This window comes from Phoenix dactylifera, chromosome 17, assembly GCF_009389715.1.
Source record: "Phoenix dactylifera cultivar Barhee BC4 chromosome 17, palm_55x_up_171113_PBpolish2nd_filt_p, whole genome shotgun sequence".
NCBI lineage: Eukaryota > Viridiplantae > Streptophyta > Magnoliopsida > Arecales > Arecaceae > Phoenix > Phoenix dactylifera.
In genome coordinates, this window is record NC_052408.1 from 10,906,305 (window position 1) to 10,932,864 (window position 26,560).

Sequence of the window (26,560 nt, forward strand, 5' to 3'; positions counted from 1 at the left end):
GCCACTAACCATGGCCCGAATGTTTCGAAGCAAGGGGTAGCACCCACCCATGTCGTCGGTGCCTCTCTAGATCCAACCGATCACTGTAACCGAATCATCCTCAAGTATAACTGTTCTAGCCTGCAATACACGTCGAGCATGGCCCAAACCGGCCCTTGCCGCCCTCAGCTCAGCCTCTAAGATCGAGGTGTCAACGATCTGGCAACCACCACACTAGAGTATGGGCCTCTAATGACGCCACCATCTAGCATGCATTCATCGAATTTGACCTCGAAAAAACTTGAGGGTGGGGGCTCTTAGGTGAAAAATACCGTTCGAGACGCTACATAAGGAGAAGTAGAGCTTCAAGTGCCCCGAGCTATCAAAAGCTCATCCGATGGTTCTGCATGGGTAATCTCTACCACTTGTACCTGGGCCCACTCTACAACGAACCTTAGTAAAGGGCTGTTCTTAACAAAAGTCCAAGCATTTTAGCCAGCCATATCTGATAAGCAGTATAGATCGCTCCAACGGCCACCTGCTGAGTCTGGAAGACGACGGCCCACCATCTGAGTGCTTGCAAGAAAGAGCTCGAGTGGCACCAAGAATCCAGCAGCATCGCGACGAGCCTCCAGACCCTCATAGAACGCTCACAGTAAAACAGAGCGTGGTCCACGGTCTCATCCACCTAACACTCAGGGCACTAAGAATAGATACCCAATCCCTGCCCGCACAACACCAATCTCATCGGCAGCCAGCCCCAGGCCACCTTACAGAGGAACAGAGCCACCCTTGGGTAAAGACCGAACCTCCAGATCTAGGCACAGTCCAGCTCCAGGCGCTGCTCACTTTGGAGGATGCGATAGATAGCTCCCATTCTGACTCTGGATCTGCAATACATACTCCACACCCTCACGTCGAGGCTAGCACACCCTAGAACAGAAAGCATCTGGACTCTCTCTACGAGATGCTCCCAAAACAACTGATCGATTCAGTTGGCATCCCACCCATCCTCCTCTAGGCGGAGAATATTGTAAAGCCGAAGTCTGTTCACGGCCTTGATGTTGATCATAGTCGGCCAGAGCCTCATCGAGAGAGAGTCCACTCAAGGGTCCTCCACCACATCCACACTCCGCTTATCACCAATCAGCTACCTGGAGTTAGCCAGGATAGTGGGCACATACTTATAGATTTTATGCCAAAGATAGGAGCACCTCCGGCTATTTTGAGCTGCCCCACCGGTCCGTGTTGGGCCGTAACGGCTTGTCTATAATGGTCTTAGCAAGCAGCTATCTGGCATTGCAATTAATGTAAGGCTGGTGGGCGATGGCCTTCAATCCTGGACCAGATGCATGTAGTTTCTATCTCTCAAATTAAGGGAAGAAAGGCAGAATCCAACAATGAAAACAAATATTTTGATTTAAACTCGAGAGTTCATTTCATGATCAACTCTGAGTGGTCCAAGTGACAACGAATGTAGTAGCATAAATTTTTTACCTATACATATACATATATACATATACATATACATCTACATCTACATCTACATATACACATATACATATACATATACATATACATATACATGCATATATGTGTATATATATATATAATCTAACTTCACATGTGATAAGGAATGAATTATCATCTTCGGGACCCCTGCTCTTCAGCAAGAAATGCTTAATTAAGGATGTTTATATGCAATCAAATGCTCTTAACAGTTGGAAGCATCTGTGTTCAAGGAAGCTAGGGGAGTGGCACCACCAACTGTGGAACAATTTGGCTTCTTTGTCATTCTCCAACTGTTGAGTTGTGTTCTGTAATGAAGAGGGGTGCTGTCCACCTTTGTACTCCTTGTTCCTCCCTTTACTATCCTGTTTTCCCTTCGATTTTGTACATAATACCTGTACATACCCTTGTTTGATCATAATAAAATAAGGGGGAAGTACCTTCCTAATTCTTTCTTTTTCAGTCAAAAAAAAATAAAGGAGATGTTTATATGCAAGCCTCCTCTTCTTCTTCTTCTTCTAATCCTGTTCCTAACTCAATATATTTTGTAGCATTAAAAATAACAAATGATTTAAGCACTTGGGTATAATTTTCTAAATGCATCAAGAAGAATAAGGTGACAAAAGGAAACGCCTGGTGCCTCTTCGGAGGATGATCCAATTCTGAACTTGTCGTTTTTCAATTATTGTGTACCTTTCAGGGAGCATCTCCATCTTCCCTTTGGACTCGCAGATGCTGTTTTGATGCTGCTCCAATGGTATATATCCTCTAAGCAGAATGTGCCAATTTCAAATTAATTCATCTCCGAACCTACATGTGGGACATCCATAAGGCAATGCATGAAGTCTTGTAAATAGAGTAATCTTGGTGCCTAGCTTGTATCTATAACTTCAATCTGAGGATCCAAATGCCCTCCATTGGTAAATTTGGTCTGCCAATCTATTATCATATGCAATGAAATGACACCTGGTTGAGGTTTTTAAGACAAGACCAGACACATGCTGTCAAGCTCAAACACCTTCAACATTCTCGCATCAAAGGATATGAAGATGACATTACCTTTATGGTCCTAAAGCTCAGCACTGCATGTGAAAATCATTGGCAAGATATTGTGATTATCTGGTCAGAAGCACTGATTGGGTTTCGTCGCACGACATCCATCATTAGGAGGCCAGCCATGCTGTCTGCTCCTTTCCTTCCAATCTAAAAAATGCGCATGCCATGAATGGCACCCTGGCTTGAAGATTTTAACTCTAGAAGATGATTGAAAACAAAGGGTTTGGTTTTGCTGTCTTTGCCTTGCCGACTGGATGCAACTCCTTGTATCAGCATTGCCTTTCATTTTTGACCAGAATTTTTCAAATTTCAGACTGAGCAAGATCTCATAGAAGATTGATATATTAGGTTGAAAGCCAACTGTATTTAAGTTTTTTACTCGGTGATCAAATCTCACTAGAGGGATGACCTTGTGACTGAATTCCTTGGAAGATATATGCATATAAAAGAAATTATCAAGCTCCTCTGGAAGCGTTTACAGTAGTAAATAACCAACTGGAAGCTAATAGCGGCTTGGCTGACAAACTTTTGCTGGATATCCATACCAACAAAGATAGACTTGCCACTGGGTGGTCATTGAGAATTAACTGGTTATTTGATGCATCTGCCAGTTTTACAGAAGGGAGAATAGGGTGCGAGTATTGGCTTGGCGTGGTCCGGGTAGGATCCTGTATGAGAAAAAGCAACCATGCATTGCCTCTGTGAAAATGGTAGCCAAAGGCAATTACTTCATCAGTCATCACAGAAACACTAAAATCGACGGACCAGAAACTCAAAAGACAAACGATTCTTTTTGTTGGATTTCCTGTCAAATAATACAAGATGGGATAGTGCTACAATGTACTCTAAACCTGAATGAAACAGGCCTTGACATCAAAGCAGTACAAGCAGCAACGCACCTATAGCAGTTCTGAAAATCAATTCCCAAAAGGCAGCACCAGAAAATGAATCACCTTCTGAAAATGATGCTAGTGTGCTCCATCAGCAGCATATGCAATTCCCCTCTTGGAAAAACAAGTAAATATGCAAGTCCACAAGAATATATTGCATCAATGATGAGTCTACCGGAAAGCTTCCAAAAATCAGAAGCGTAAAAACTATCAATCCAAAGCATGCTTTTGCCATGTTCTTTATTTAAGAATCTAATTTACAGCGTGCCTGCTGCTTCAGTTAAAGTTGCTCAGAATGAGCATTACACACTTCTGATAAGACTTAAGCAGACCAACCACAGTTATTTGCCTCAGCACGTTTTTTTTTTCTTCAATAGACGTACAACAAAGCCATTACAGCATCTCGTATTGGGGACGAAAAAAAATATGACAGGAACTTTAAATTGAACTGATAAGAAGTTTGGAACAGTCTATATATGAAAATTCTAGATCTGGAGCAATCAACGATAGTAGGCCATATGACGGGATGATCTAAAAGGAGAAGAATCAAAGGGAGAGCCCCTGCTTGATTGGACAGAAGAATTAACGGGCTGCTTCCTTGGATTCTTGGACTCAGATAGAAGCCATGATTCAACAACTGAGAGCAGGTTGTTGGAACCTTTCAGTTCATGAATGCCAGACAGTTTCCCAAACCTTCTCAGCTCACCATCTTGGATGTAAGCCACATCTGTGGCCCATGTCTCCAATCCATCAAATATATGTGTGGCATAAACAATGGTAGCTCCTCTCTACAATAAATTTTTAGAACTTAGATAGTGAAGGGAAACTAAATAAGAACAAAAGGAATGAAATTGAATTTCTACCTGTTCACACTCTTCCTTGAAGAAGTCAAGAAGATCCATTCTAGTGACAACATCTAGGTCCACGGTAACCTCATCGAGCAAAAGAACCTGTATTTCCTTGAAGGTTTAAGTAGGGATAGCTAATAATAAGAAAATGATGTCCTTAAAGTTCATTTAGACATCCTTTATGGAGACAACCGTGCTTGCTAGATTAAGCCTGATGGATGCAAAGAAATCATATTTTCCAGTCCAATGAGTACTAAAATATTTCAGGAGTTCAAAGGAAACTACAGAACATATGCTTTAGGTTTTTTTTTTTGCACTTATGTAAATAGAACTTTCACAATTTGCACAGCAAGACACCAAAAGCATCCACTATGAAAGCAAATTAGGGAAAATCTTAGTTGCAAAACTCGTCTACTTTGTGGCTGGAAATATTAAGGAGCCAATGCTTATATAGCATCTCCAGTAAAACAAGAAAGGGTAACTAATAGGCAATGGATCAGATGCAGATTAATAATCATTTTGTATGAGGTGGTTGCAGAAATATGCTTATTTTATTAAAATTTTCATCCTCTCAATTTCACAAAGTTATATAATAAATAGGGCAAAAATTTTGAGACATTTTGTATTTTTTTTAATCATTGAAACTAACATATGAATGAGATAATGGGAATATTTACCATGATTATGCTCAAGTCTCAAATTATGCATCGTTAATTCCTGTTTTGTATTTGATTTTTTGTTATTATGTTCGCTCTGTATATGAGTTCAATGTTTTGCAAACTGCAATCAATATAATAATTAGTAAAACGGCAATTTCATAACATGCAGAAACAAAAGAGAAGGCAGCAATTGTAGTTTAATGTTGAAGAGCAACCATATATCCTCAATGGCAGATCATTGAACATGGAGAAAAACACTAGAAAAGTTTAACCTTGTATGGGTGAAGAAGGCCCATGCAAATTTGGACACGGCGGCGCTGTCCATCAGAAACTCTATGCATCCGCCACTGAAGATCAATGTCAAGTAGACTGACGAGCTTCTCTCTCCTAGCAGGATCAATCCCTTCAACTGTTCAAGATTCAAATTAAGGGGAATAATCAGCATCCTAAATTATACATTTAGTCCCAAACTATCAGTTGTTTCAGCTGCTAACCACATGAACAGAGAAGTTGCTACATCTATTAAAACTTCGCCAGTATATTCTGGACTCACGGACATGAAAGATTTCCCTACTCCTACAGAAGCAAGTAATTAACATCTACAGACACTATTTTTGTATTGGCAATTAGCAGGAAAACAATCTAGGGGTCATTTTAACATGAATTCACCAAAAATCTGAAGAATAAATAATCTGTTTTTTTTTTCTGTTACTATGTGCATGGAAATAACTTATATTCAATAAAATAGAAAATTATCTAAGATATGAGAAATTAGAGAAGAATATATTAGGAGAACTGACATTTTCTCCCTGGAGCATGTCATATATCACTCAATGACATACCTCCAAAAATCATATGCTCAGCAGAGAAGTCACCTTGGAGTGGAACATCCCCCTGGGAAAAGAATTTGAGTAAGATAAATCATTTCCATAAACCATGGCATTTCTAGGAACTCAATAATGCTTGCTATGTTCATAACAACTCTGCATGGTTTAAGAAATGTTCTTGCGAACATGAGAGTTTCAACTATATAACTTCCTTAGTCTTTAAAACTTCACATACATAGCTGTTCTCCCACAATGAGTTTGGTATAAACATGATCATTAACTAAAGTGTTAGATTGATATCATTTTCTATGTAATTTTTTTTACTCTATTTGTCAACAAGCATTCGAATGTTAACATGCACACATGTTCTTCCATAATGTTCAAGAAAAAAAGGTAAGGGAAAATCTTTAGCTATATCATAGGGTGAATAGTGTTAAGCAACAAAAAAAAAAGCTCCAGAATAAAGCTACAATGGGTCAAGCTCCTCCTATGAATCTTACAAAGATTAAATTTCCAATCTATCGTATGTTAGAAGTGCAAAATCTTCTGCTCAGAGTTCCACGATTATACAAGCATGTATTTGGAGAAATGCCCTCATCTCAACTACAATACAGTCACGGTTAACTGACAGGCAAAATTTTTTAATGGAGCTTGTTTTGGTCCAATAAAACAAGAAAATGGAAAAACTCACAGCAGAACCAATAGTTTTACTCCAAGAACCTCCAAGATAGGCGAGGTCACCACTACAGACCAGCTGTGTGTCATGAAAAGCAGAACGATTGAGGACTCTCACTACATCCCTCCCTCCAACCATATGTTTCCCAGCTAGAATCTTCAACAAAGTAGTCTTACCTGCAGAAGTATATATCAGCACTGAACACCTAAATCTTATTCATTATACATTAAGTTTTTTCCCCCAAAAAGCAGTCTACATATTTTGTTGGGAAAGAGCTAGGCAAGCAGCTGCAAGAGAAGAGCAAGAGAATATTAAGTTGTACCTCCAAACTGTTTTTTTTTTTTATTTTTTTCTTTAAAAATAAAAACAAAGTCCTTCCTTTTGAGACTAAAGAAACAAAATTTCTTTACTTGCAAGCAATATGCAGAGAATCCAGTGAAATTTATCTAGATGCCATCTTTTCTCATGACAATCAATCCTGGGCTTGTTCTACAAATTACTCGAGAAAGAGTTGAAAACTCGATGCCATCTTTTGTAATGACAATCAATTTACATGAAAATGATGAAGTTGTTCTGCAAAATCATCAAGAATGAGTAGAATTCTGAGAGTGCCCTTTATCTCTCTAGTAGAAGGAGAGAGTGGTCTAACTTTCTTCTAAGACACCATGTTGTTCCTTAACGTTTCCTTGTTACAGCTTCTCATACCATACCGTATCTCTCTTCCCTGCATGGAACTTCAACTTGATCAACTTCCACATTTAAATGACCAAGGATATGTTGATTTCCGTCCTCATAGTAAATGTTATGATTCGAACAAATTTTTGGTACTCCTCATCAGAGCAACCCTTTCTATCATCATTCATCGCAGTTCCAGTGGGGGAAAAAACAGTCAAACACATAAAGAAGGACCAAATAATCATGAGGAATAGCAGGATATCAAGATGATTAACTATAGCAATGAGATATTACCAGTAAATAATTAGAGATAGAACATACGTGTATACTCGGTGTACAAAATCCTCCAAATCTATTCGAGTCACTCAATAAATCCATGTTTCATTACACCATGAATAAACCGAATTTGATTCTTCTGACGTATTGAATTAATTTCAGGAGAAAAAACTGAATTTGCTCCCAGATACGTCCAAAAATCAGATTTTTCTAATCAGACTAACTCATGAATCCCATCAGTTTAAAATCCATCCCTTGAAATTAGAATATTTATAATATACAAAATAGATCTGGATAGAAATCCCTTTGCTCTTTTTTTTTCAAGAAGCAAAAAACAAACCGGATTTGTTCGCTGTAAGATCTTCTACTCGATTGGGGGCAGAAAACCTTGGTGAAATTAGGGTTTTATACTGAGGAAAGAGATAATTCAAGCCAGAAACATGGTTTTGTTTGGAAGAAAGGAGGGGGGAGGAGGAATCAGGGAATCTAAAAGTGGAAAAGAAAGGGAAGGGTACCGGATCCATTGGCACCGATGAGGAGGCAACGATCGCCCGGAGAGATCTCGAGATTAAACTTCGTGAACAACGGAGGCTGGCCCTCGTAAGCGAATTGAAGGCCCGAGACCTCGATCCCTCCCGTCGATTCCACCATCTCTCTCCCTCTCTCGAGCTCCCTCGCTCGTTCTCGCTCTCCCTCTCTCCGAAAGAACTTATTTGTAATAGTTACGTCGTATAAGGTGTTTTATGTAAAAATATTTATCAGAAGTTTGAAGTGCTTCCCGCAAGCGGCGTATTGGAGGTTACTTGAAAACTGAGCATCAGGACGTTTTGCACGTGAACCCATTAACTTATAAATATTACAATCAAATTTATTATCGTAACTTCCTCCGAAGCTGGTGTAGGCTGAACTACTCCCCACCAACTTTTCGTAACACCGTATACAGCATTAATACTTGCATATAAATTTCATTAAAACATAATATAAAACAGTCATCAATACTCAAGGGCATTACTCGATGCCTGATGCAGATGATGCAAAACGCCGGGACTTTAAACCTTAAGACCAGAGTATTTTAATATTCATCAAGGTTTTAATAACATTAATATCCCCTTATCTTACCGATTCGTTTGGCCATTTATGTCCTACTTACATAAACACCACCAATATTAGTTATTTTATACATTAAAATATATTTACATAAATTAATAAATATTTTTAAGTTAATTATACATATATTAAAAAATATAAATTTTATTATAAATAAATTTTAGTATGCTTTGGTATATAAATAAATATATTATTTATTAACAGGTCCTATGTTAAATTTATTGATAATTAATAAATATTTATTATTTTTATTAATAATTGGAATATGATAATAAATATAATAATATATTAAATATATTTTATTTATGAATTTTATTAGTCAATATATTTAAAATATATTAATATAATATTAATATAATATATATTAATATAATTAATATTAATTGTTTAATATAATTAATATAACACAAATGAGAATATTTCTGTCAAGAAATAATATTTTTATATTACCGATTATCCATCGTGGATAAACAAATGGTATTTGTTTTATCTTTTTTTTCAAAAAATAAACATGAGAACTATTATTTATTTTTCCATATCTTGTGTACCTTTTATATTAAATATAGCAATCTGACATGACATGAGATTTATTTATTTTTCCACGTCACATTACCCCCCAGCTAACCAGGCTCTTAAAAAAAAAAAAAAAAAAAGTTATCCCACTACGGCAGACCCTAATCAAAATTGTTAATGTAGTGATTATATCGTTCTTCCCTAGTGGTGTGGCCCGGGAGGGTGTTATCAACAGTATAATGATTATATATTTATTTTTCAAACTATATAATCTTTTTTAAAGACAAAATTGATGCAAATAAATTTTAAGAAATTATAGTTTACAATAAAATGACGTTATTTATAATATAATAAAATATCACAATGATGAATAAGATGCTATAATGGTTTTTATCTTTTCTCTGTAATCATATATATGATATAATGGATGGAGCCTGAAATCATTGTAATGGCCATTATGATATCATAATGGCTATAGCTTTATACTCATCGGTCATCATCTTATATAATTCATGCAAGTTTTTGGCACAATTATTTTGTCCTTCGGCATGCATGCATGAGACGCTTGTTCCTTGAAACACCTTGGACTAGAAAACTTTGCCATGCCCTTCTCTGACTAGAAAACAACTTCGACTCATCTTATACTAAATGTCCAAGAGGCATACATAGTGAACATGTTTAAAACTAAGGCTGCAAATGGGTCGGGTCGACCCGTGACCCGACCCGACCCGACCCGCGTAGACCCGACCCGATCCGAATTTTAGGACCCGCGGGTCCGGGTCGGGTCCTAAAATTGGACCCGAATCATTTTCTGGGTCGGGTCTGGGTTTACCAAACGGACCCGACCCGACCCGAATGGACCCGAATGTTTCAAATTTATCAAGTAACAGATGTAGCTTGTGATTTTTCTTTTTGTCTTCAATCTTCATTCTTTAGATACTCTTCTGTTGCCTGTTGGAATACTCAAAACATTTTGATAACCTCCACGAAGCTTCATTTTCTTCATGGATGAGCCATCTCCACCTGAAGCTCCTCGGGACCTTCCCATTGCTGAAGAGTTCCAGGATCCCACAGAACCAAACACAAGGACATTGACCATCAAAATAGCAGGATCCTCGGCCGATAATGGCGAGAAGTCTGCTCCCATCTCTCCTTCCATTTCAATCTCTCCGCACTTGAACTCCCCCTCCCCACCTTCCTCTGCATTTGTTTCGGCATTACAATCGCCTTATATATCTCCAAGGGCCTTGGAACCGCCCCCAGAGAGGTTGAAGAGGGAGCTGTTCAGAGATGTGCCTTACTTGCTGGTCATCGACAATCTTGAGACGGAGAAGGAATGGTGGGAAGGAAAGGACCTGCATGATTTCATTCCAAGGAACACCGGAGCTACCCATGTCATTGTGACGACCCGGCTCGCGAAGGTGATGGTCTTCGAGCCCATGCAACTCCCACCTCTCTCTTTGGCCGACTCGATGCTGCTGATCAGAGGAAGACGGAAGAAGGACTACCCTGCTGAGGAACTGGAAGTGCTAAGAAAATTTGATGAGAGATTAGGAAGATTAAGCTTCGGGTTGTGGGTGATTGGATCGCTGCTATCCGGATTGGACCCGATCGGACCCGAACCCGACCCGAATCAGACCCGGACCCGACCCGAACCCGACTCGGACCCGACCCGACCCAACCCGATCTTCAACCGGGTCGGGTCCGGGTCCAAAATTGGGACCCGAACAAAAAATCGGGTCGGATCGGGGTCACCTAGGACCCGACCCGACCCGACCCATTTGCACCCCTATTTAAAACTATTCCTTTTTTCATTTTCTTGATAGCGGTTTACAAATTAATGCTGCTCTATACGGACCCCTCCCCGTCCCAGCTCCTTATAAAACGTGGCAGGGTCACAACAGAAACGCATCCTCAGGCAAAATCCAAAGCCCTGCAACGAACATCACCAATGTCCTCATGTGACGTAGACCCCATCTAAACCGCTAGCCCAGCCCAATTTTAAGCAGGCCCAGGACATGCCGAGGCCCGATTAATTTTCTGGCATTGGAGATTACAGCACGGGACGATTAATGCTGACAGCATCCCGACCATTGGCGTCGTGCCTTTGAAAGGAGACTCCGTTTCGACTTTCAATTTTGTACCTCGCCTCCTCTTTCCTCCTTGGGACTCTAGATGTAAGTTGAAGCCACCAACAACAAGCGTTAGAACACCTTGTCCTTGTGCCACAAGACTAGTCATCTCTCCCCCAGAAGTATCCTCTGCCCCTTATAATCAGTACCGGCATACACATCCAATAAAATTCAAGAATATTCATTGAGTTTTGAAATTATCATTACAACTTACTGGGGCAGTTATGGAATACATCCACGGTGGCTACACCCTGCTTCCAAAGCACAATAATACCCTCGACAAATTTTGAGAATCAATGGCATAGGACCCCATATTGCTGAGAACCAACGCTGAACTCAGAGAAGGCTGTCGCCAAAGAATTGCGTCTCATACAAAAAATAAATATCCGAGCCATGCACTTGGATCAATCTCCTAAATGAGATAGTGAAGGAGGGATTGCAAACTCTCCTATAATTCTAGATCTTCATTCTTCAACACAAGACAAAACGGGACCTTTCCCAGACTTTTGTTGTTGGGCCGGCCCACAGCTAGCTGCTCCTTCCATCGCCTCCAAAGTCAGAGCACTCTTAGCCCTTTTGACTGCTACAGAGTGATCACCTATCGCAGCTGAGGATGGTTGATCCGGTTGCCCGTCAGCAGGCCTGCCACCGTCTGGAGCATCCCCGACAGCCTGCACCGCTGTCGTCGCCAGTCGTAGTGCCGACTCCACTCGACTAACTCCGCAATCTGGACCATCTTTCTCTATGAACCCCGCAGCACAAGTAATAGCCTTCACCCACACGGCCACTGTAGTGAGCTCAACTCCGACGTTATGCTGCTAAATCCGGCGATAAATAGTATTTTTGACTAAAAAAATTATAAATAACAAACTAATATGGATATATCAAATTATCGTTTTGGTATTTTTGATCTCGTATCGATACCATCCAATTACAGTATTGGTTTATGGTATGGTGCGAGATAACAAGTTGTACCGAGTATCGATATGATACGATATTGATCAGTATGATAAATCTTGGGGTATACCTTTTGGGTTGTTTATGTTCTTTATATCTATATTTGGAAAGTAATAAAAAATTTGTTGACCCATGGAGTGTATTTATCAATTTCCTGGATCAATAATAACGGTATTTATTGTAAATAACGACTTGATTCTTTTTGCAGGTGGAGAGTCGGACGATGCCCTGCGCATTCAGTTTGTGCATGAGAAAAGTTGCTCCCCTGCTAATTGTACCTTTGGCAACGCCACCCTCAACAGCCATTATTCTTGTATCGCACCAAGAAAGACACCAACACGCCCATGGCAAACTAAAAAGCCCTCCCCGGTGCGCCAAAATCTGCTCGTGTAGAGGGCAGCCTCCAGATAAGGGTGGCAATTGAATTGGATCACATCAAATACGGATTGAATCGGCTACTGACCAGATAAAAAATTTATTAATCCAAATCTAATATATTTATTCAACAGATTAAAATTTGAAATCTGAATTCGATCTATTTATTAATTAATAGGTAAGCGGTCCGACCCACATAACTCATTTATTAAACAGGTTAAGTCAAGTTAAACGAGTTAGATGGATTTTTAACGGGTTAAATAGATTTAAACCGACTCAATAGGTTAGGTAGGTCAAATTAAACAGATCAGAAACAAAATAAACAGAATTCGAATAGATTAAATATATTTAATCCACAAACCTTCTGATAGTATGTAGAATGATACCATCACATATGGAATAAGATTGGCGGCTATCATGAACAGTCACCAATGGCAATATATAAAAGAATTTGTGAGAAGAATAAAATTGAGGATGACAAGTTTTGATACACAAATCCACTTACATTGGATTTGGCAGCATCCTTATAGGTTTGGTGTTTTTAAACTAATCTTATCCGCTAGATTGAACATAGATAAGGCTATTGGTCTTGGATTTGATAGGCTTACATGTTTTATATGAAGGAATTAATTAGTAATCCTAGATCGCATATTAAGAAATAAATGATCTTTTAATCATCGAATCTGTCACAGGGCTTCATTGCAACATTTTTCAGATCAATAACAAAAGCACTCCAAACAGTCTCAACAAACTCAGAAGACTAAGACCGAGAATAATATTTAATGCATGAAACAGATTGATGGAAGACCTTTACACTAGAAATATTGAAAACATGGAAGCTAGATTGAGACATATTACAAGCATATTAGATGCACTCTGCAGGAAGCAAAACGCACGTCCAGCATCAGTTGTGTGGGTACTCAAAAAATACATGCAAAGGTATACAGTTAAGACATGAATGGGCAAAAAATAGAAATACAGCCATTTCAAACTTAGAGAGGCTTCAATCTATGCCCTCAGTCCTGTGAGATAGTTTACATTCATCTGATTAACTTTTGGCGAAAAAGCTTCTGGATGCTGTGAACTCGCAACAGGGAGTGTATTTTCCAGCGAACTAAATGGAATGTGATTTGGTCGCTGCAGTGTCTTCTTCGTTGGACGTAAGCAGGCAAGGTGACCTTTCAGCTGGTTGTTGCAAATAGGCAATTTGCCAACTTGAGTTGCTGCTTCCTTTTCCTTAGTGACTGGAGCTCCACGAGGATCCTGTCGCACCAACAATTAACACACCTTGTTGATAAGAATCTTTAGCTGACGTTATGAACAGATAACCATAAGATATATAGACAAATAAACAGAAAAAAGACATTATATAAACAGAATATAGAGAGATCTTTAGAAAAAAGTCAAATTGAGGGAGAATCTACATCATCTAAGTCAAGCAGTAAGTTAACTTAAAAATAAGTAGTAAATTAACTCTTTGAATTATCATCAGTATCCATACTAAATTAACTCTTTGAATTATCATCAGTATCCATACTGTAGTATTGTTAATGCTCATCTCTAAAATCTTTCAGAGAGACAAGATGGATACAAAGCTCAGAAAGAAGAGCAACATCATCACAGAAGAGTAATCGGTACAAATTCTGCACTGACAACCCGACGTCTCAAAAAAAGATAAGCTAATCACAGCTATATATGTAGAAGTGCAGCAGCTTAGATTTTCCAACAGGTCCTTGTAAATTGAAGGTTAGAAAAATGAAAATAAAATAATGGCTTTAGTAATGGGAGTCTGAATTTCGGCTAATCTATAAAGACTAGACTGCAGCCAAATACCAAAGCTAGGGATGAGATATAAAAATATAATTAAACATAATCAGGAAAGCAGCATACCCCAAGCAGGAGAAAAGAGAAGGGCTGTTTGCTGTTGCCTTCATCAAGATGTGTTTCGATAAGTTTTCGTAAATCTGAGAGGTTTGAATTCTTCAAAACATTGAACTTCTTAATTAGGTTTCCTGCAGATTCTTTTGTTGCCTCCCATTTTACATAAACTTCCAACAATCCATCTTCCCCCTCCTCTCCTGGTCTGTGGTTCTCCTTTGAGTTTCGTGATGCTTCGAAAGAAAGACATCTTGATTGTGGTTCTGCCGATTTCGGCTTATCTGTGAGGCAAAGTGATTCAAATGGCGCAACCAATGAGGAAATTGGGCTTTCAGCTGCTCTCAAATTAGACATGCAGTTATTAAGTGGTCTAACTAATGGCTGAAGAGGACTTTCTGCTTCTAACCCTTCATTTGTCTCTTCAGGTCTTTTCTTGGAAGGAGTTGAAACTTTAACTTGGTGAGCTAACTCTCTGTGGTTGCCGCAAAGTCTGAAAATATTTTGAATTCTTGTTCTCCTGGCAGAGGCAGCATCTTTTGCAATTTCCACGATACCAGCTTGCTTTTCGATTGCATCCTTGTGATATTCAGCACCCAAGGATCCCAAGCCATCAGTCCACAGTTTTCCCATGTCTTCTTCTACCACCTCCTTATCAACTTCGTTTTCCTCTGCACTATCTTTTTCTTCTCCTTCTTCATCCTCCTCAAAAACAGTGCTCAAGCACACCTTATCTGGGAATCTCAGCATGTTAGGATCAACTTCCTCTTCCATACTCAAAGGACAAGAATGCAGCAGGGAGAGGTTTGAATGATTTTCTGACTGCTGAGAGTCCTCCTTAATCTCCTTCACATCATATATCGCTGGTTGATCCCCCATATCTAACTCCATAGATTTCTCCATTCCTTGGTCTCCCGCATAAATTTCAGTCAGTCTTTTCATAAATCTACCTTCATCCATGCCTTGTAATGAATCCTCAACAACTTTGCCCTTTTCATATTCCACTTCCTCCAACTGTTGCCTGAGCATATTGAGCTCCTCTTGTTGCTGTAACAACTTCTCCTCCATCTTCATTAACTCAAGCCTCAAAATCTGTGTTCTTTCATCCACCTTTGATTTTATCTCTTCTTCCTTTACAGCCGCCCCCCTTCCTTCAATCAGTTTGAGCTTAGTCCTTAGCTGTGCTACTTCTTCCTCTTTCTGCAACCGCTCTTTCTGGGCTTCGTCACGCTCTCTCTCTTTAAGCTTGTTATCCATTTGTAGCTTATATATGAACTGGTTCATTGCTACAATTCTTGATCTCAGATCCACAGATGACACCTCAGAATTCACTTTATCTCTGGGAGTCGGCATATGAGCAGCACGGACAATGCACTTTGCCTTAGCTCCGTACTCAAGAGTAGAAATGGTCTTGTGCATTTCTTTGGGGTCAGGACTTGCACAAAGAATCATCAAAATTTTTGATTTATCATCCTCAAATGAATCCTAGAAAATACAATGAAAAAATCCTCTGAATCATTACCCGTTCTTGAATAAAAACCAATAGTAGCCTCAAAGAACATAAGCTCGAGAAGATAATAAATTTTACCTGCAAAAGCATTGTAAGTTTGCTATCTCTGAATGGAACATGAGAGTCACCATTAGCAATGGATTCAACCACTCTTTTGAGTGCTATGTTTCCTTGATTAATTTTAGCTGTCTGCAAAAGATGCATCAAGAATCAACCATATGAGCCCCGATTTCTAGTTGAGCAAATATAATTTGGTACCTCGGCAGATCTATTAAGCTACCATCCCAGATGACAAGCAGAAAAATAAACATGAATTTTGATGGATCAAACTGAAACACATGACTGCAAAAGGCAACCTAGATAATTACTGGGCTTGAATCAAACCAAACTCTCATAAGCACAAAAAAGTAAAGGAGAAAGAAAAGTTTAGGTAGTTAACATGCACTGATGAATGCGGTAAAGAAAAAAGTAACTATAGGAAGATGACCTGCATGATAATATAGGAAAGCAGGTTGACATATAATAATGCAATAACTGAATCTGCATGCAAACCTGGAAGAATCATCTCGTGTTTTAGTCTGCATATTAAGGTATTTGTTCACTAAGTAAAAGAGAGGAATAGAAAATGATACCTGCATTTTTGCTTCGAATCCAATTTGACCAGCTGCTTCTATGTTTTCAGAACCCGCCATGTCAACCAGCATCAGCCTTCCACCTACTGATGGAACATCCAGAATTATCTGTAGATGTTTGCAGGGAAATCAGTATAGGTATCAAAAGGAGGATACAGAAAATTCAGAAAACATTCAATGATAAGCAACAAACCATGCAATGACTTCGTGAGCTTCTTTCATTGCAAAGAGTGCTTTTAACAATCCTCCGCTTTTCTACTTTGGCAACTTCTCTTGATATTTTTCCAGCTTCATTTCCTGATATATACGTCGCATTCTTTGCCTTCTTTCCCATCACTTCTAGTCGAGCCTACATGCGAAGCACAGAAAAGGGAAAATTTATAAGAAAGATAACAAAATTTACACAACATAATTCTAATGATTAATGAGAGTCTTCAAAGATGAATTACCTACGGGCAACTAAAAATCAGTTTTGTAAAATGAATTATGTTATATTTACTAGATGCTCTGAGATCAGATTGACGCCTTAATAACCTACTTTTCCTAGCTTGTTAGAAAAAAAGCTTCACACACAGTGAATTCTTATTGTAAAAATAGAAGAATAAACAGATTTTAAGGATCAATAACCTATAATCTCCCAATCGGGGAGTGCAATAGAGAACTTGAGATCCGATGCGAATAATCAGTCGAAGGAGCGGAGTGCGGGCGCACTCACTCTAACGGCGTACCTTTCGCATGATGGGTCAGCGAGGAAATGGGAACAGCGGAAACTAATTTAGTTTAACAAATTAATATTTATTTAATAGATGAACATTAGATGAAGCTGAACTGGATTTTCTTATTTGTTTCTTTGATTCTCATTTTCATTTTCTTCAGGGATGCGCTCTTTGTTTCCTTCATTCTTCATAGAATGAAACAGGGTGAATTGTCATGTACTTATGACAATTCACCCTGTTTTCTCTTTGCAAAAAAAGAAAAAAAAAACTTAAATCAAATTAATGCCTTAAAACTTGCTCAAAATTCTTCAAGAAAATTTTCTCTCTACAAAAAGAAAAAAAAAGTTAAATCAAATTAATGCCTTAAAACTTTCTCAGAATTCTTAAAGAAAAAACAACAAAAATATTGGGAATTAAGTCCAACAAAAGAAGACGATATTAGATCACTTTGTCAGAAGCTCCTAATTTAACCAATATTTGCAGCTCAACAAAGATGAAGGTTGCAAACTCATTCAATCAAAATCTGCCAGGCAGCTGGAGTTCTGACAGTGCTTAAAAGTGGAACTGAGAAATTAAGATGCAGAGTCATTTTAAACATGAATCAATGGTGCCAAATTGTAAAAAAATCCTTAAGAATACCCAACTTGGAGAACCAAACAAGCTAATAAGAGACTCAGTAAATAGCACATAAAGGCTGAAAATATTACTGATATGTAGAAATCAATAATTGCCTTCACTACCACATAACTGACATGATCCCAGAATCCCGTCAATGTTACCAAAACATAAACCCTAATTTTATCCCAGAATCCCGTCAATGTTACCAAAACGTAAACCCTAATTTTTAAGGAATCAAGTCGGATCCCACATCAAGAAATCAAGAAGGTGGAGAAATAGAAAACTCACTAACCTTAGGAGTGTTTCCTTTTGGAAGCCCAATAGTTGCTCCCCCTCCATTTGAATGTCCTGAAAGAAGATCGTAGATCTCTTCGTTGTATATCTCCAAGACAGCAACTTGGACGAACAAACCAAGCCCAAACCCCCCATCATCCACACCGTTCTCTCTATCTTCATCGCCCTCCCCTAAAATATCCCTTAAAGCTCTGTACACAATGCCTGGCTGCTTCAAACACCCGAACATCGTGTGACTTTTCCCTGATCCTGTTGGCCCATACATCATAATCGTGCACTTGGAACCCATCCGCACACCATTGATCCTCGGTTCCACGAATCTCTTGTAAAAGCCCTCAAGATCTTCATCCTCAGAAATTGAGACTCCATCGAGGCTGAAATCTCGGTACCCGATGTCGGTCCTGACCCGAACAGAGCGGCCATCCTGAGAGATCTCAAGAGCCGAGGGGGGCTTGTCTTTCCGGTCTGCGTGGTCACGGATCCGGCCAATGACTTCAACCGGGTGCTCGGAGGGGACCGTTTCTTTGATGACTGAGAGAGGATTTGGAGAGGGGTGCACTCCGTTCCTTGGATTTGGGAAATGGAGGCGCTGCTTAGATTGAGGAGTTCTTGAGGGAGTTTGTTGCCCCGTAATGTTTCTTGGGGACGGCGTCGGAGCCATTGGCAAAAAATTTAGCCTTCCCTACTCCAGAATCTGTAGAGAGGATGAAGAAAGAATTGCACAAAGAGAGAGAGAGAGAGAGATAATTTTAAAGAACTAAGAGAAGGAAAAATTGGGTCGCTCTTAAGGCTTCTCTGCTTTCTTTGGAAAGAAATGAAGAGAAATCGTAACGAGGGGAAGGGGGGAGGAAGGGATGCTCAGAATTTGAATGGTATATAGCCGTTGGAAGTCCTAACGTCTCTTTCTCCGGAAGATTAAGTGCGACTGATCCGCATAACGTTTCTGTACGGACCAATAATTGCCGTCCGTGAAGACCCCGAGCAATCACGGTCGACGGATCGTGGGTCCGCCTGGAAATTTGTATGCGCCACAAATGGAGGTAGGAGTGAGAAAGAGAATCCGGATCGAATCCCGAACATATCGGAGTGGGAGCGCATTCGATCAAGCGATAGATATGCATCCACAAGGACACGCGTCGGTATGCTAATTATGTCGATTCTGCCGTCCATCGTATCCGCTGTTCGCTAAATCGCGTAAGCTTTTCGACATTGACGGATATGACCTCCATGAAGAGCAGATTAACCGAGTCGCCATGTGGATCTGGTAGTAGTTGTGCCTCCGGAACTATATGTTAAGATGTTCCTTCCATAGAGACAAAATATGCAGACTAGAACATGGTCGTTCACTGGCGGTTTGTCGTGTCCCTGAGGAACACCAGAAACGGACCGGCCTCAACTGTGGCTGCAAGAGCTCAGTATCTCTCAAGGAGGAGGCACCTCTGCCTTGCTCTGTTACAAAAGAAGATACCTTCAACGAATCATAAACCATAGTGAAGCAAAATCAGATAAATCATATAACTTTGTTAAGCAGTATAAAGTATTTACCAAGGGAAAAAATGTGCTCTACCACCCCATTTTTATTAATGAAATAAAAATGAGAAACAAAGGCCTCACTAACGTAAAGACCAATAGTCTCATAATAGAGCACCAAAAGGAGATAAAAAAAAAAAAAAAAAAATCTAACCAAAAACCCCTCAACAGATCCAAGAGCCATTAAGTTCAGAGTAAATATTCAGTTTACTGGTTATGAAGAAACAAACGAAGTACAGCTCCACTGCATGTCCTTTGGATGAAAGAATTTTCATGCAATTGCAATGGCTTGTAGGCTTTGTGAGATCACCAACAGCCTGAGCACCCCTCGATCGCCTCTAGTAATGCGAGTATTGGCTTCAAGGAAAGTTCCTTCGAAAGGTGGAATCTGCGAAAATTGAACTTTCTGCAAAAATCACATGATATTCTCTAGCATCATACCCTGATAAGAAGATTGTAGATCATCAGGTTGCTTCTTGTCCTTTATTATTATTATTTTTTGTTGAGGAATAATGGCGGAAGTAAGGCGCTTATCCCAGCTTTATTGAAGAATAAGGCGCCAGTTTGCTTCTTGTCATTTTGTCAAAAGGGTTGACATTTGCTTCTTATTGTTTGACATTTTGGGGTTGTCTGGATCCCTGAGTATCATTCTGTTTGTCCCTCAGAGAAATAAAATGGTGATGCGAGTCTTCACTTCAAGTGGATCATGTGGCTTGCCGTTCGCTCTACTGCATGGCATTCTCAATTGCCATGATAGAAATTTTCAAACAAGTGGCAATATGTTCAGAGTAAATATTCAGTTTATTGATTATGAATATTAAAAATTAAGTAAATATTACTGAACTATTTCTATGTCAGACCTGTATCCTATCTCCATTTATGCACTAACTTTTCTTACTTAATTTTCCATGTATAAAAAAAGAATTTTTCTAACTCTGTCTAGATTTCACATGCAGAATACTAGGTCTTGAAGTAATATCTGAAGAGACACTTTCTCCGGCCTCCATTTTATTGTTGATAACAAATAAATGTTTTATATCAGTATTCTTTGCTAAGAACTTGTACTGAATCATTTACTTACAGTTTACGTTGTTTCACTAATTTTGCTGTTTTTATAATTTTTTCTGTTGTAATGACTGGACTTGTCATCTAATATTACAAGGCACTGAATGCAAATCCTTGATATGTGGTATTTTATGTAATTATGTTTTTCAAATTTCACTCAATGTGAATCATCTATAGAAAAGTAATAAGTCCTTGGCCCAACCAACAACTCTCATGGGAATGTTTTAGGCTCAACTCCTGTTCTGGTTGAGGCTGCTTCTGTATCACCCTGGATACCAAAAAATATTTTACTAGTCTGAAATATGGAATTACATTGTGTTTAAGATGTATCTGAAAAATTGTTCATTCTCCAGATCTCCTCTGTCATTCTGCATCACCCTGGCTTCCTCAATATCTTACCTCCTCGAGTGGATCATCCCAAGAGCCAGAGCACCTTGTTTTCTGCTTACCCCCTGAGCTCCCCAGGATCAGGAAGCCAGTGCGATCGAAAAATACTTTCATGCCCCTGAGCAAATTCACTTCTATAACAAGCCTTTGCCAGCAACCAATGCAGCTGTTTGAACAAGAACTTGAGCTCTGCAACAGGCCTTGGCTTCACTGGATCAGATTTTTGGCAGGATATTGTTTTTATAAGCAAGCAGAAAAAATCTGACTCGGAAGGGAGGCTAGACTAATTGACTGAGCGAGATATCATTCCTTGCCTCCCTTGACTTTGCTGGTATGTGAATTTTATGTATGTATCTGTGAGTTAAGAGTTTTTGCTGGCCAATTACATGGAGTGGAGTTTTTGAATTGGTCATGTGGATTGTATTTTACTAAAGTATGTGAGTTACTGCAAACAGTCACCTCCTTGGCTCCATCACCCTCTTACTGCAAACCTCTCACAGCTGTCCCTATTTGTGAGATCCCGAAACTGGGCCCGGCCCATTGACCGGCCCAGCCCAAATTTTTGCCCTCACGTGCGTCGCACGTGAGGGCGTGTGAGAAGGGGGGGAGCCATCCCGAAGAAGCCGGCTCCCCCATTCTTTTTTTAGGGCTTCTCCTCTCTTTGAAGAGAGGGGAAGAGGAGCCGCTGCCGGCCGAGAGAGAGGAAAAGAGGGAGGGTCTTCTTCGCGTTGCCGGAGAGAAAGAGAGGAAGAGGGAGCCGAGAAGCCACAGCGCGGACGATCCTTTTCCTCCTCCGTTTGCCGCCGGAAAGAAGCCGCCGGATCTTCGCCGGGGCTGAGGTAAGATTTCTAGCTTCACCTCTTGGTTATACCATTTGAAAAGAAGAAGAAGAAGAAGAAGAAGAAGAAGAAGAAGAGAGAAGGAAAAGGAGGGGGAGGCACCCGTGGCAATCGGCTTGCCTTCGGCCACAGGCGCCGCCGGCCCTCAGTGACGGCCACTTTGAGGACCGGAGAGCACCACTTTCCCTTGTTCCTCTTCTCTGTTCAGTGAAAACAGAGAAGGAATAGTGGAAGGAGAAAGAGAGAAAGAAAGAAAGAAAGGAGAAGAGAGGGAAGAAGGAGAAGGTGTAGGTTTCTCCCATGCCCATACCTCCTCCACGGGAAGAAGGAGAGAGCCGGCCGCTGTGGCCGCCGCCGGCCTTGACTTGGCCACTCCCGAGCTCGCCGACCTCCCTTCGCGGGAGAAGAAAGAAGAAGAAAGAAAGGGGGGAGGAGAAGAAGTCGGGAGAAGAGGAAGAGGAGAAAGAAAAAGAAAGAAGAAAAGAAAGGGGGAAGGAAGAAGGAAGTCGGGAGAAGATTCCAGAGAAGAAGAGAAGAGAAGAAAAGAAAAAAAAAGAAAAAAAAAAAAAGAAAAAAGGGGAGGGAAGGAAAGAAAAGAAAAAGAAAAGAAAGAAAAAGAAAAGAAATAAAGAAACAAAAAAATAAATAAATAAATAAATAAAGGGAGAGAGTGGTTTACGGGTATGAACCCGAATACAAACCCAAACTCGGGATGTCGGACACTTCCGCGTGTTCGGCCCTGGGAGGATGTTAAGATTTGAGTTTTATACGTATATTGTGATGAATTTTAAAAGAAAAATATGATTTTTGGATATTAGGTTCTGCGAGGAATTTGTGAAATTAATTGGATTTGTTGTGGATCGCATTCAATGTAAGTAATGAACTGCCTTCTCTAGACTCTTCATTTATATAATATTATTTTTGCATCAAGTAAATTGTTAATGAATTTATATATGATTTATGAATTTTATGAGATGATGCTTTGAATGAAAAATGGATATGTGAATTGGAATAATATTTTTTCGGACTATTGTTATATTACTGTTCTTGCATCGTATATGCATATTTAGATCGGATTATGATATATCTATTATGTTACAAAAGAATTTTGATGTGCATCAGATTTAGAACTCTCAGCCTGGCTATGTTCTGGACCCTGCCAATAGGGGGTTATGCATTGGCAATTCTGGCCCCACCACAGGGTATAAGTGTGGTATTCTGGCCCACTCCGCAGGGTATAAGTGCGGTATTCTGGCCCACTCCGCAGGGTATAAGTGCGGTTCTGTTTCTGGCCTAGCCACAGGGTATAAGTGTGGTCGTAGCTAAAGGCTGATGAGATGAATGTGATTTGTTTCGAATCAGATTTATGATTATGTATGTGGATATTTGAAAGATACGGATTTCAATGAATTTGTGCTTGAAAAGAAATTGATTATGTTATTATGTTGATTCATCGTAATTTGTATTTATATTTTATGTTATTATATGAATTGACTAGTTAAGGTGTTTATTACTTACTGGGCTGTCTAGCTCATTATACGATTTCTTACTGTTTTTACAGATCCGAAGAATTAGCTCGATCCGGGGGTTTTACAATATGGGAGAGCGAATACAAAAATTATGACACAAGTTATCTTAGATTAGATTTTATTTAAGTTAATGTTCTATCTTTATTGTTCCGCTGCGTATTTAGAACTGTGAGACTATATAATTTGTGTCAGTCAATGGAATAAGATTGCATTTATTTCAGCTGAATTATTTTATTTATATAACTGAGATGTTTGGTTAAGATGCCTTGCATGCTCGTGGGGAGAGTTTCCTACGGGTGTGCGGCGGTTGGCGCGGACCCCCGGCTCGCGATCTCGGGCCGGGGGCGTGACAACTTTTATGGTATCAGAGCCAGGTTGGATAAATTATGAAATAAGAAAATCTGACATGACATGAGTGTAGGTGGGTAGACACTAGGGACATTGGGACGTTAGTTTATGATGACTGTAACAACCATTCCATGTACTTGTAATGAACTGGTAAGCTTATTATTGGCATGCTGCTATCTGATAGACATAGGTCAGTATACCTCCACGTCGGACGAGAAAAAAAAAACTACTCGCAGAGCTACTAATAAGGCACCCAACCCGCAAAATGACAGCACATCCCAACAAGTTGGTAACACCCCTCAGCAGGAGAGAGTCGTCAATCCTGCTAGTGATACTCAGACAGAACGACAAGAACCGGGCCTAGGCCAGGTTATGCAAACCATAGTGGGCCTTATGCAGATGCAACAGCAGTTGCCCCAGACAAGACGACTTTGATTTGAAGAGTGTTATGACTTAGTTTGGAAGAAGTATAATCTACTCTTGAACTACATGTACGAAAATTTCGTGGACGAAATTTCTTTTAAGGGGTGGAGGATGTGAGATCCCGAAACTGGGCCCGGCCCATTGACCGGCCCAGCCCAAATTTTTGGCCTCACGTGCGTCGCACGTGAGGGCGTGTGAGAAGGGGGGGAGCCATCCCGAAGAAGCCGGCTCCCCCATTCTTTTTTTAGGGCTTCTCCTCTCTTTGAAGAGAGGGGAAGAGGAGCCGCTGCCGGCCGAGAGAGAGGAAAAGAGGGAGGGTCTTCTTCGCGTTGCCGGAGAGAAAGAGAGGAAGAGGGAGCCGAGAAGCCACAGCGCGGACGATCCTTTTCCTCCTCCGTTTGCCGCCGGAAAGAAGCCGCCGGATCTTCGCCGGGGCTGAGGTAAGATTTCTAGCTTCACCTCTTGGTTATACCATTTGAAAAGAAGAAGAAGAAGAAGAAGAAGAAGAAGAAGAAGAAGAGAGAAGGAAAAGGAGGGGGAGGCACCCGTGGCAATCGGCTTGCCTTCGGCCACAGGCGCCGCCGGCCCTCAGTGACGGCCACTTTGAGGACCGGAGAGCACCACTTTCCCTTGTTCCTCTTCTCTGTTCAGTGAAAACAGAGAAGGAATAGTGGAAGGAGAAAGAGAGAAAGAAAGAAAGAAAGGAGAAGAGAGGGAAGAAGGAGAAGGTGTAGGTTTCTCCCATGCCCATACCTCCTCCACGGGAAGAAGGAGAGAGCCGGCCGCTGTGGCCGCCGCCGGCCTTGACTTGGCCACTCCCGAGCTCGCCGACCTCCCTTCGCGGGAGAAGAAAGAAGAAGAAAGAAAGGGGGGAGGAGAAGAAGTCGGGAGAAGAGGAAGAGGAGAAAGAAAAAGAAAGAAGAAAAGAAAGGGGGAAGGAAGAAGGAAGTCGGGAGAAGATTCCAGAGAAGAAGAGAAGAGAAGAAAAGGAAAAAAAAAGAAAAAAAAAAAAGAAAAAAGGGGAGGGAAGGAAAGAAAAGAAAAAGAAAAGAAAGAAAAAGAAAAGAAATAAAGAAACAAAAAAATAAATAAATAAATAAATAAAGGGAGAGAGTGGTTTACGGGTATGAACCCGAATACAAACCCAAACTCGGGATGTCGGACACTTCCGCGTGTTCGGCCCTAGGAGGATGTTAAGATTTGAGTTTTATACGTATATTGTGATGAATTTTAAAAGAAAAATATGATTTTTGGATATTAGGTTCTGCGAGGAATTTGTGAAATTAATTGGATTTGTTGTGGATCGCATTCAATGTAAGTAATGAACTGCCTTCTCTAGACTCTTCATTTATATAATATTATTTTTGCATCAAGTAAATTGTTAATGAATTTATATATGATTTATGAATTTTATGAGATGATGCTTTGAATGAAAAATGGATATGTGAATTGGAATAATATTTTTTCGGACTATTGTTATATTACTGTTCTTGCATCGTATATGCATATTTAGATCGGATTATGATATATCTATTATGTTACAAAAGAATTTTGATGTGCATCAGATTTAGAACTCTCAGCCTGGCTATGTTCTGGACCCTGCCAATAGGGGGTTATGCATTGGCAATTCTGGCCCCACCACAGGGTATAAGTGTGGTATTCTGGCCCACTCCGCAGGGTATAAGTGCGGTATTCTGGCCCACTCTGCAGGGTATAAGTGCGGTTCTGTTTCTGGCCTAGCCACAGGGTATAAGTGTGGTCGTAGCTAAAGGCTGATGAGATGAATGTGATTTGTTTCGAATCAGATTTATGATTATGTATGTGGATATTTGAAAGATACGGATTTCAATGAATTTGTGCTTGAAAAGAAATTGATTATGTTATTATGTTGATTCATCGTAATTTGTATTTATATTTTATGTTATTATATGAATTGACTAGTTAAGGTGTTTATTACTTACTGGGCTGTCTAGCTCATTATACGATTTCTTACTGTTTTTACAGATCCGAAGAATTAGCTCGATCCGGGGGTTTTACAATATGGGAGAGCGAATACAAAAATTATGACACAAGTTATCTTAGATTAGATTTTATTTAAGTTAATGTTCTATCTTTATTGTTCCGCTGCGTATTTAGAACTGTGAAACTATATAATTTGTGTCAGTCAATGGAATAAGATTGCATTTATTTCAGCTGAATTATTTTATTTATATAACTGAGATGTTTGGTTAAGATGCCTTGCATGCTCGTGGGGAGAGTTTCCTACGGGTGTGCGGCGGTTGGCGCGGACCCCCGGCTCGCGATCTCGGGCCGGG

General features: G+C 40.0%; 2 protein-coding genes and 1 long non-coding RNA gene across 3 annotated transcripts; 1 reads left to right on the plus strand and 2 right to left on the minus strand.

Moving 5' to 3' along the window:
- Positions 1–3,642: 3,642 nt before the first annotated feature.
- LOC103721732 (ABC transporter I family member 19-like) lies at positions 3,643–8,132 on the minus strand. The gene is made up of 6 exons (XM_008812051.4): positions 7,911–8,132; positions 6,460–6,620; positions 5,784–5,835; positions 5,214–5,350; positions 4,298–4,384; positions 3,643–4,222 (listed from the first exon to the last, which is right to left on the minus strand). The coding sequence occupies exons 1-6, from the start codon at positions 8,044–8,046 to the stop codon at positions 3,935–3,937; spliced, it is 861 nt and encodes a 286-aa protein (XP_008810273.1). The 5' UTR covers positions 8,047–8,132; the 3' UTR covers positions 3,643–3,934.
- Positions 8,133–13,248: 5,116 nt separating this feature from the next.
- On the minus strand, positions 13,249–19,589 carry LOC103721740 (kinesin-like protein KIN-10A). The gene is made up of 6 exons (XM_008812060.4): positions 18,123–19,589; positions 16,690–16,845; positions 16,497–16,604; positions 15,943–16,053; positions 14,370–15,839; positions 13,249–13,742 (listed from the first exon to the last, which is right to left on the minus strand). Exons 1-6 carry the CDS (start codon positions 18,783–18,785, stop codon positions 13,488–13,490), a joined length of 2,763 nt encoding a protein of 920 aa, XP_008810282.2. The 5' UTR covers positions 18,786–19,589; the 3' UTR covers positions 13,249–13,487.
- Positions 19,590–19,815: 226 nt separating this feature from the next.
- On the plus strand, positions 19,816–26,443 carry LOC113463127. The gene is made up of 5 exons (XR_005506688.1): positions 19,816–21,945; positions 22,764–22,816; positions 23,507–24,685; positions 25,507–25,559; positions 26,250–26,443. It is a non-coding gene; the product is annotated as an uncharacterized LOC113463127 (long non-coding RNA).
- Positions 26,444–26,560: the final 117 nt, after the last annotated feature.

Coding starts and splice junctions, on each gene's coding strand:
- LOC103721732 (XM_008812051.4), bottom strand. CDS start 8,046: ATGGTGGAATCGACGGGAGGGATCGAGGTCTCGGGCCTTCAATTCGCT. Junction 6,621..7,910: donor CATCGGTGCCAATGGATCCG/GTACCCTTCCCT, acceptor ATACTTCTGCAG/GTAAGACTACTTTGTTGAAG. Junction 5,836..6,459: donor GTAAAACTATTGGTTCTGCT/GTGAGTTTTTCC, acceptor TTCTTTTCCCAG/GGGGATGTTCCACTCCAAGG.
- LOC103721740 (XM_008812060.4), bottom strand. CDS start 18,785: ATGGCTCCGACGCCGTCCCCAAGAAACATTACGGGGCAACAAACTCCC. Junction 16,846..18,122: donor CAAAAGGAAACACTCCTAAG/GTTAGTGAGTTT, acceptor CTTCGCATGTAG/GCTCGACTAGAAGTGATGGG. Junction 16,605..16,689: donor GCTCACGAAGTCATTGCATG/GTTTGTTGCTTA, acceptor AAACATCTACAG/ATAATTCTGGATGTTCCATC.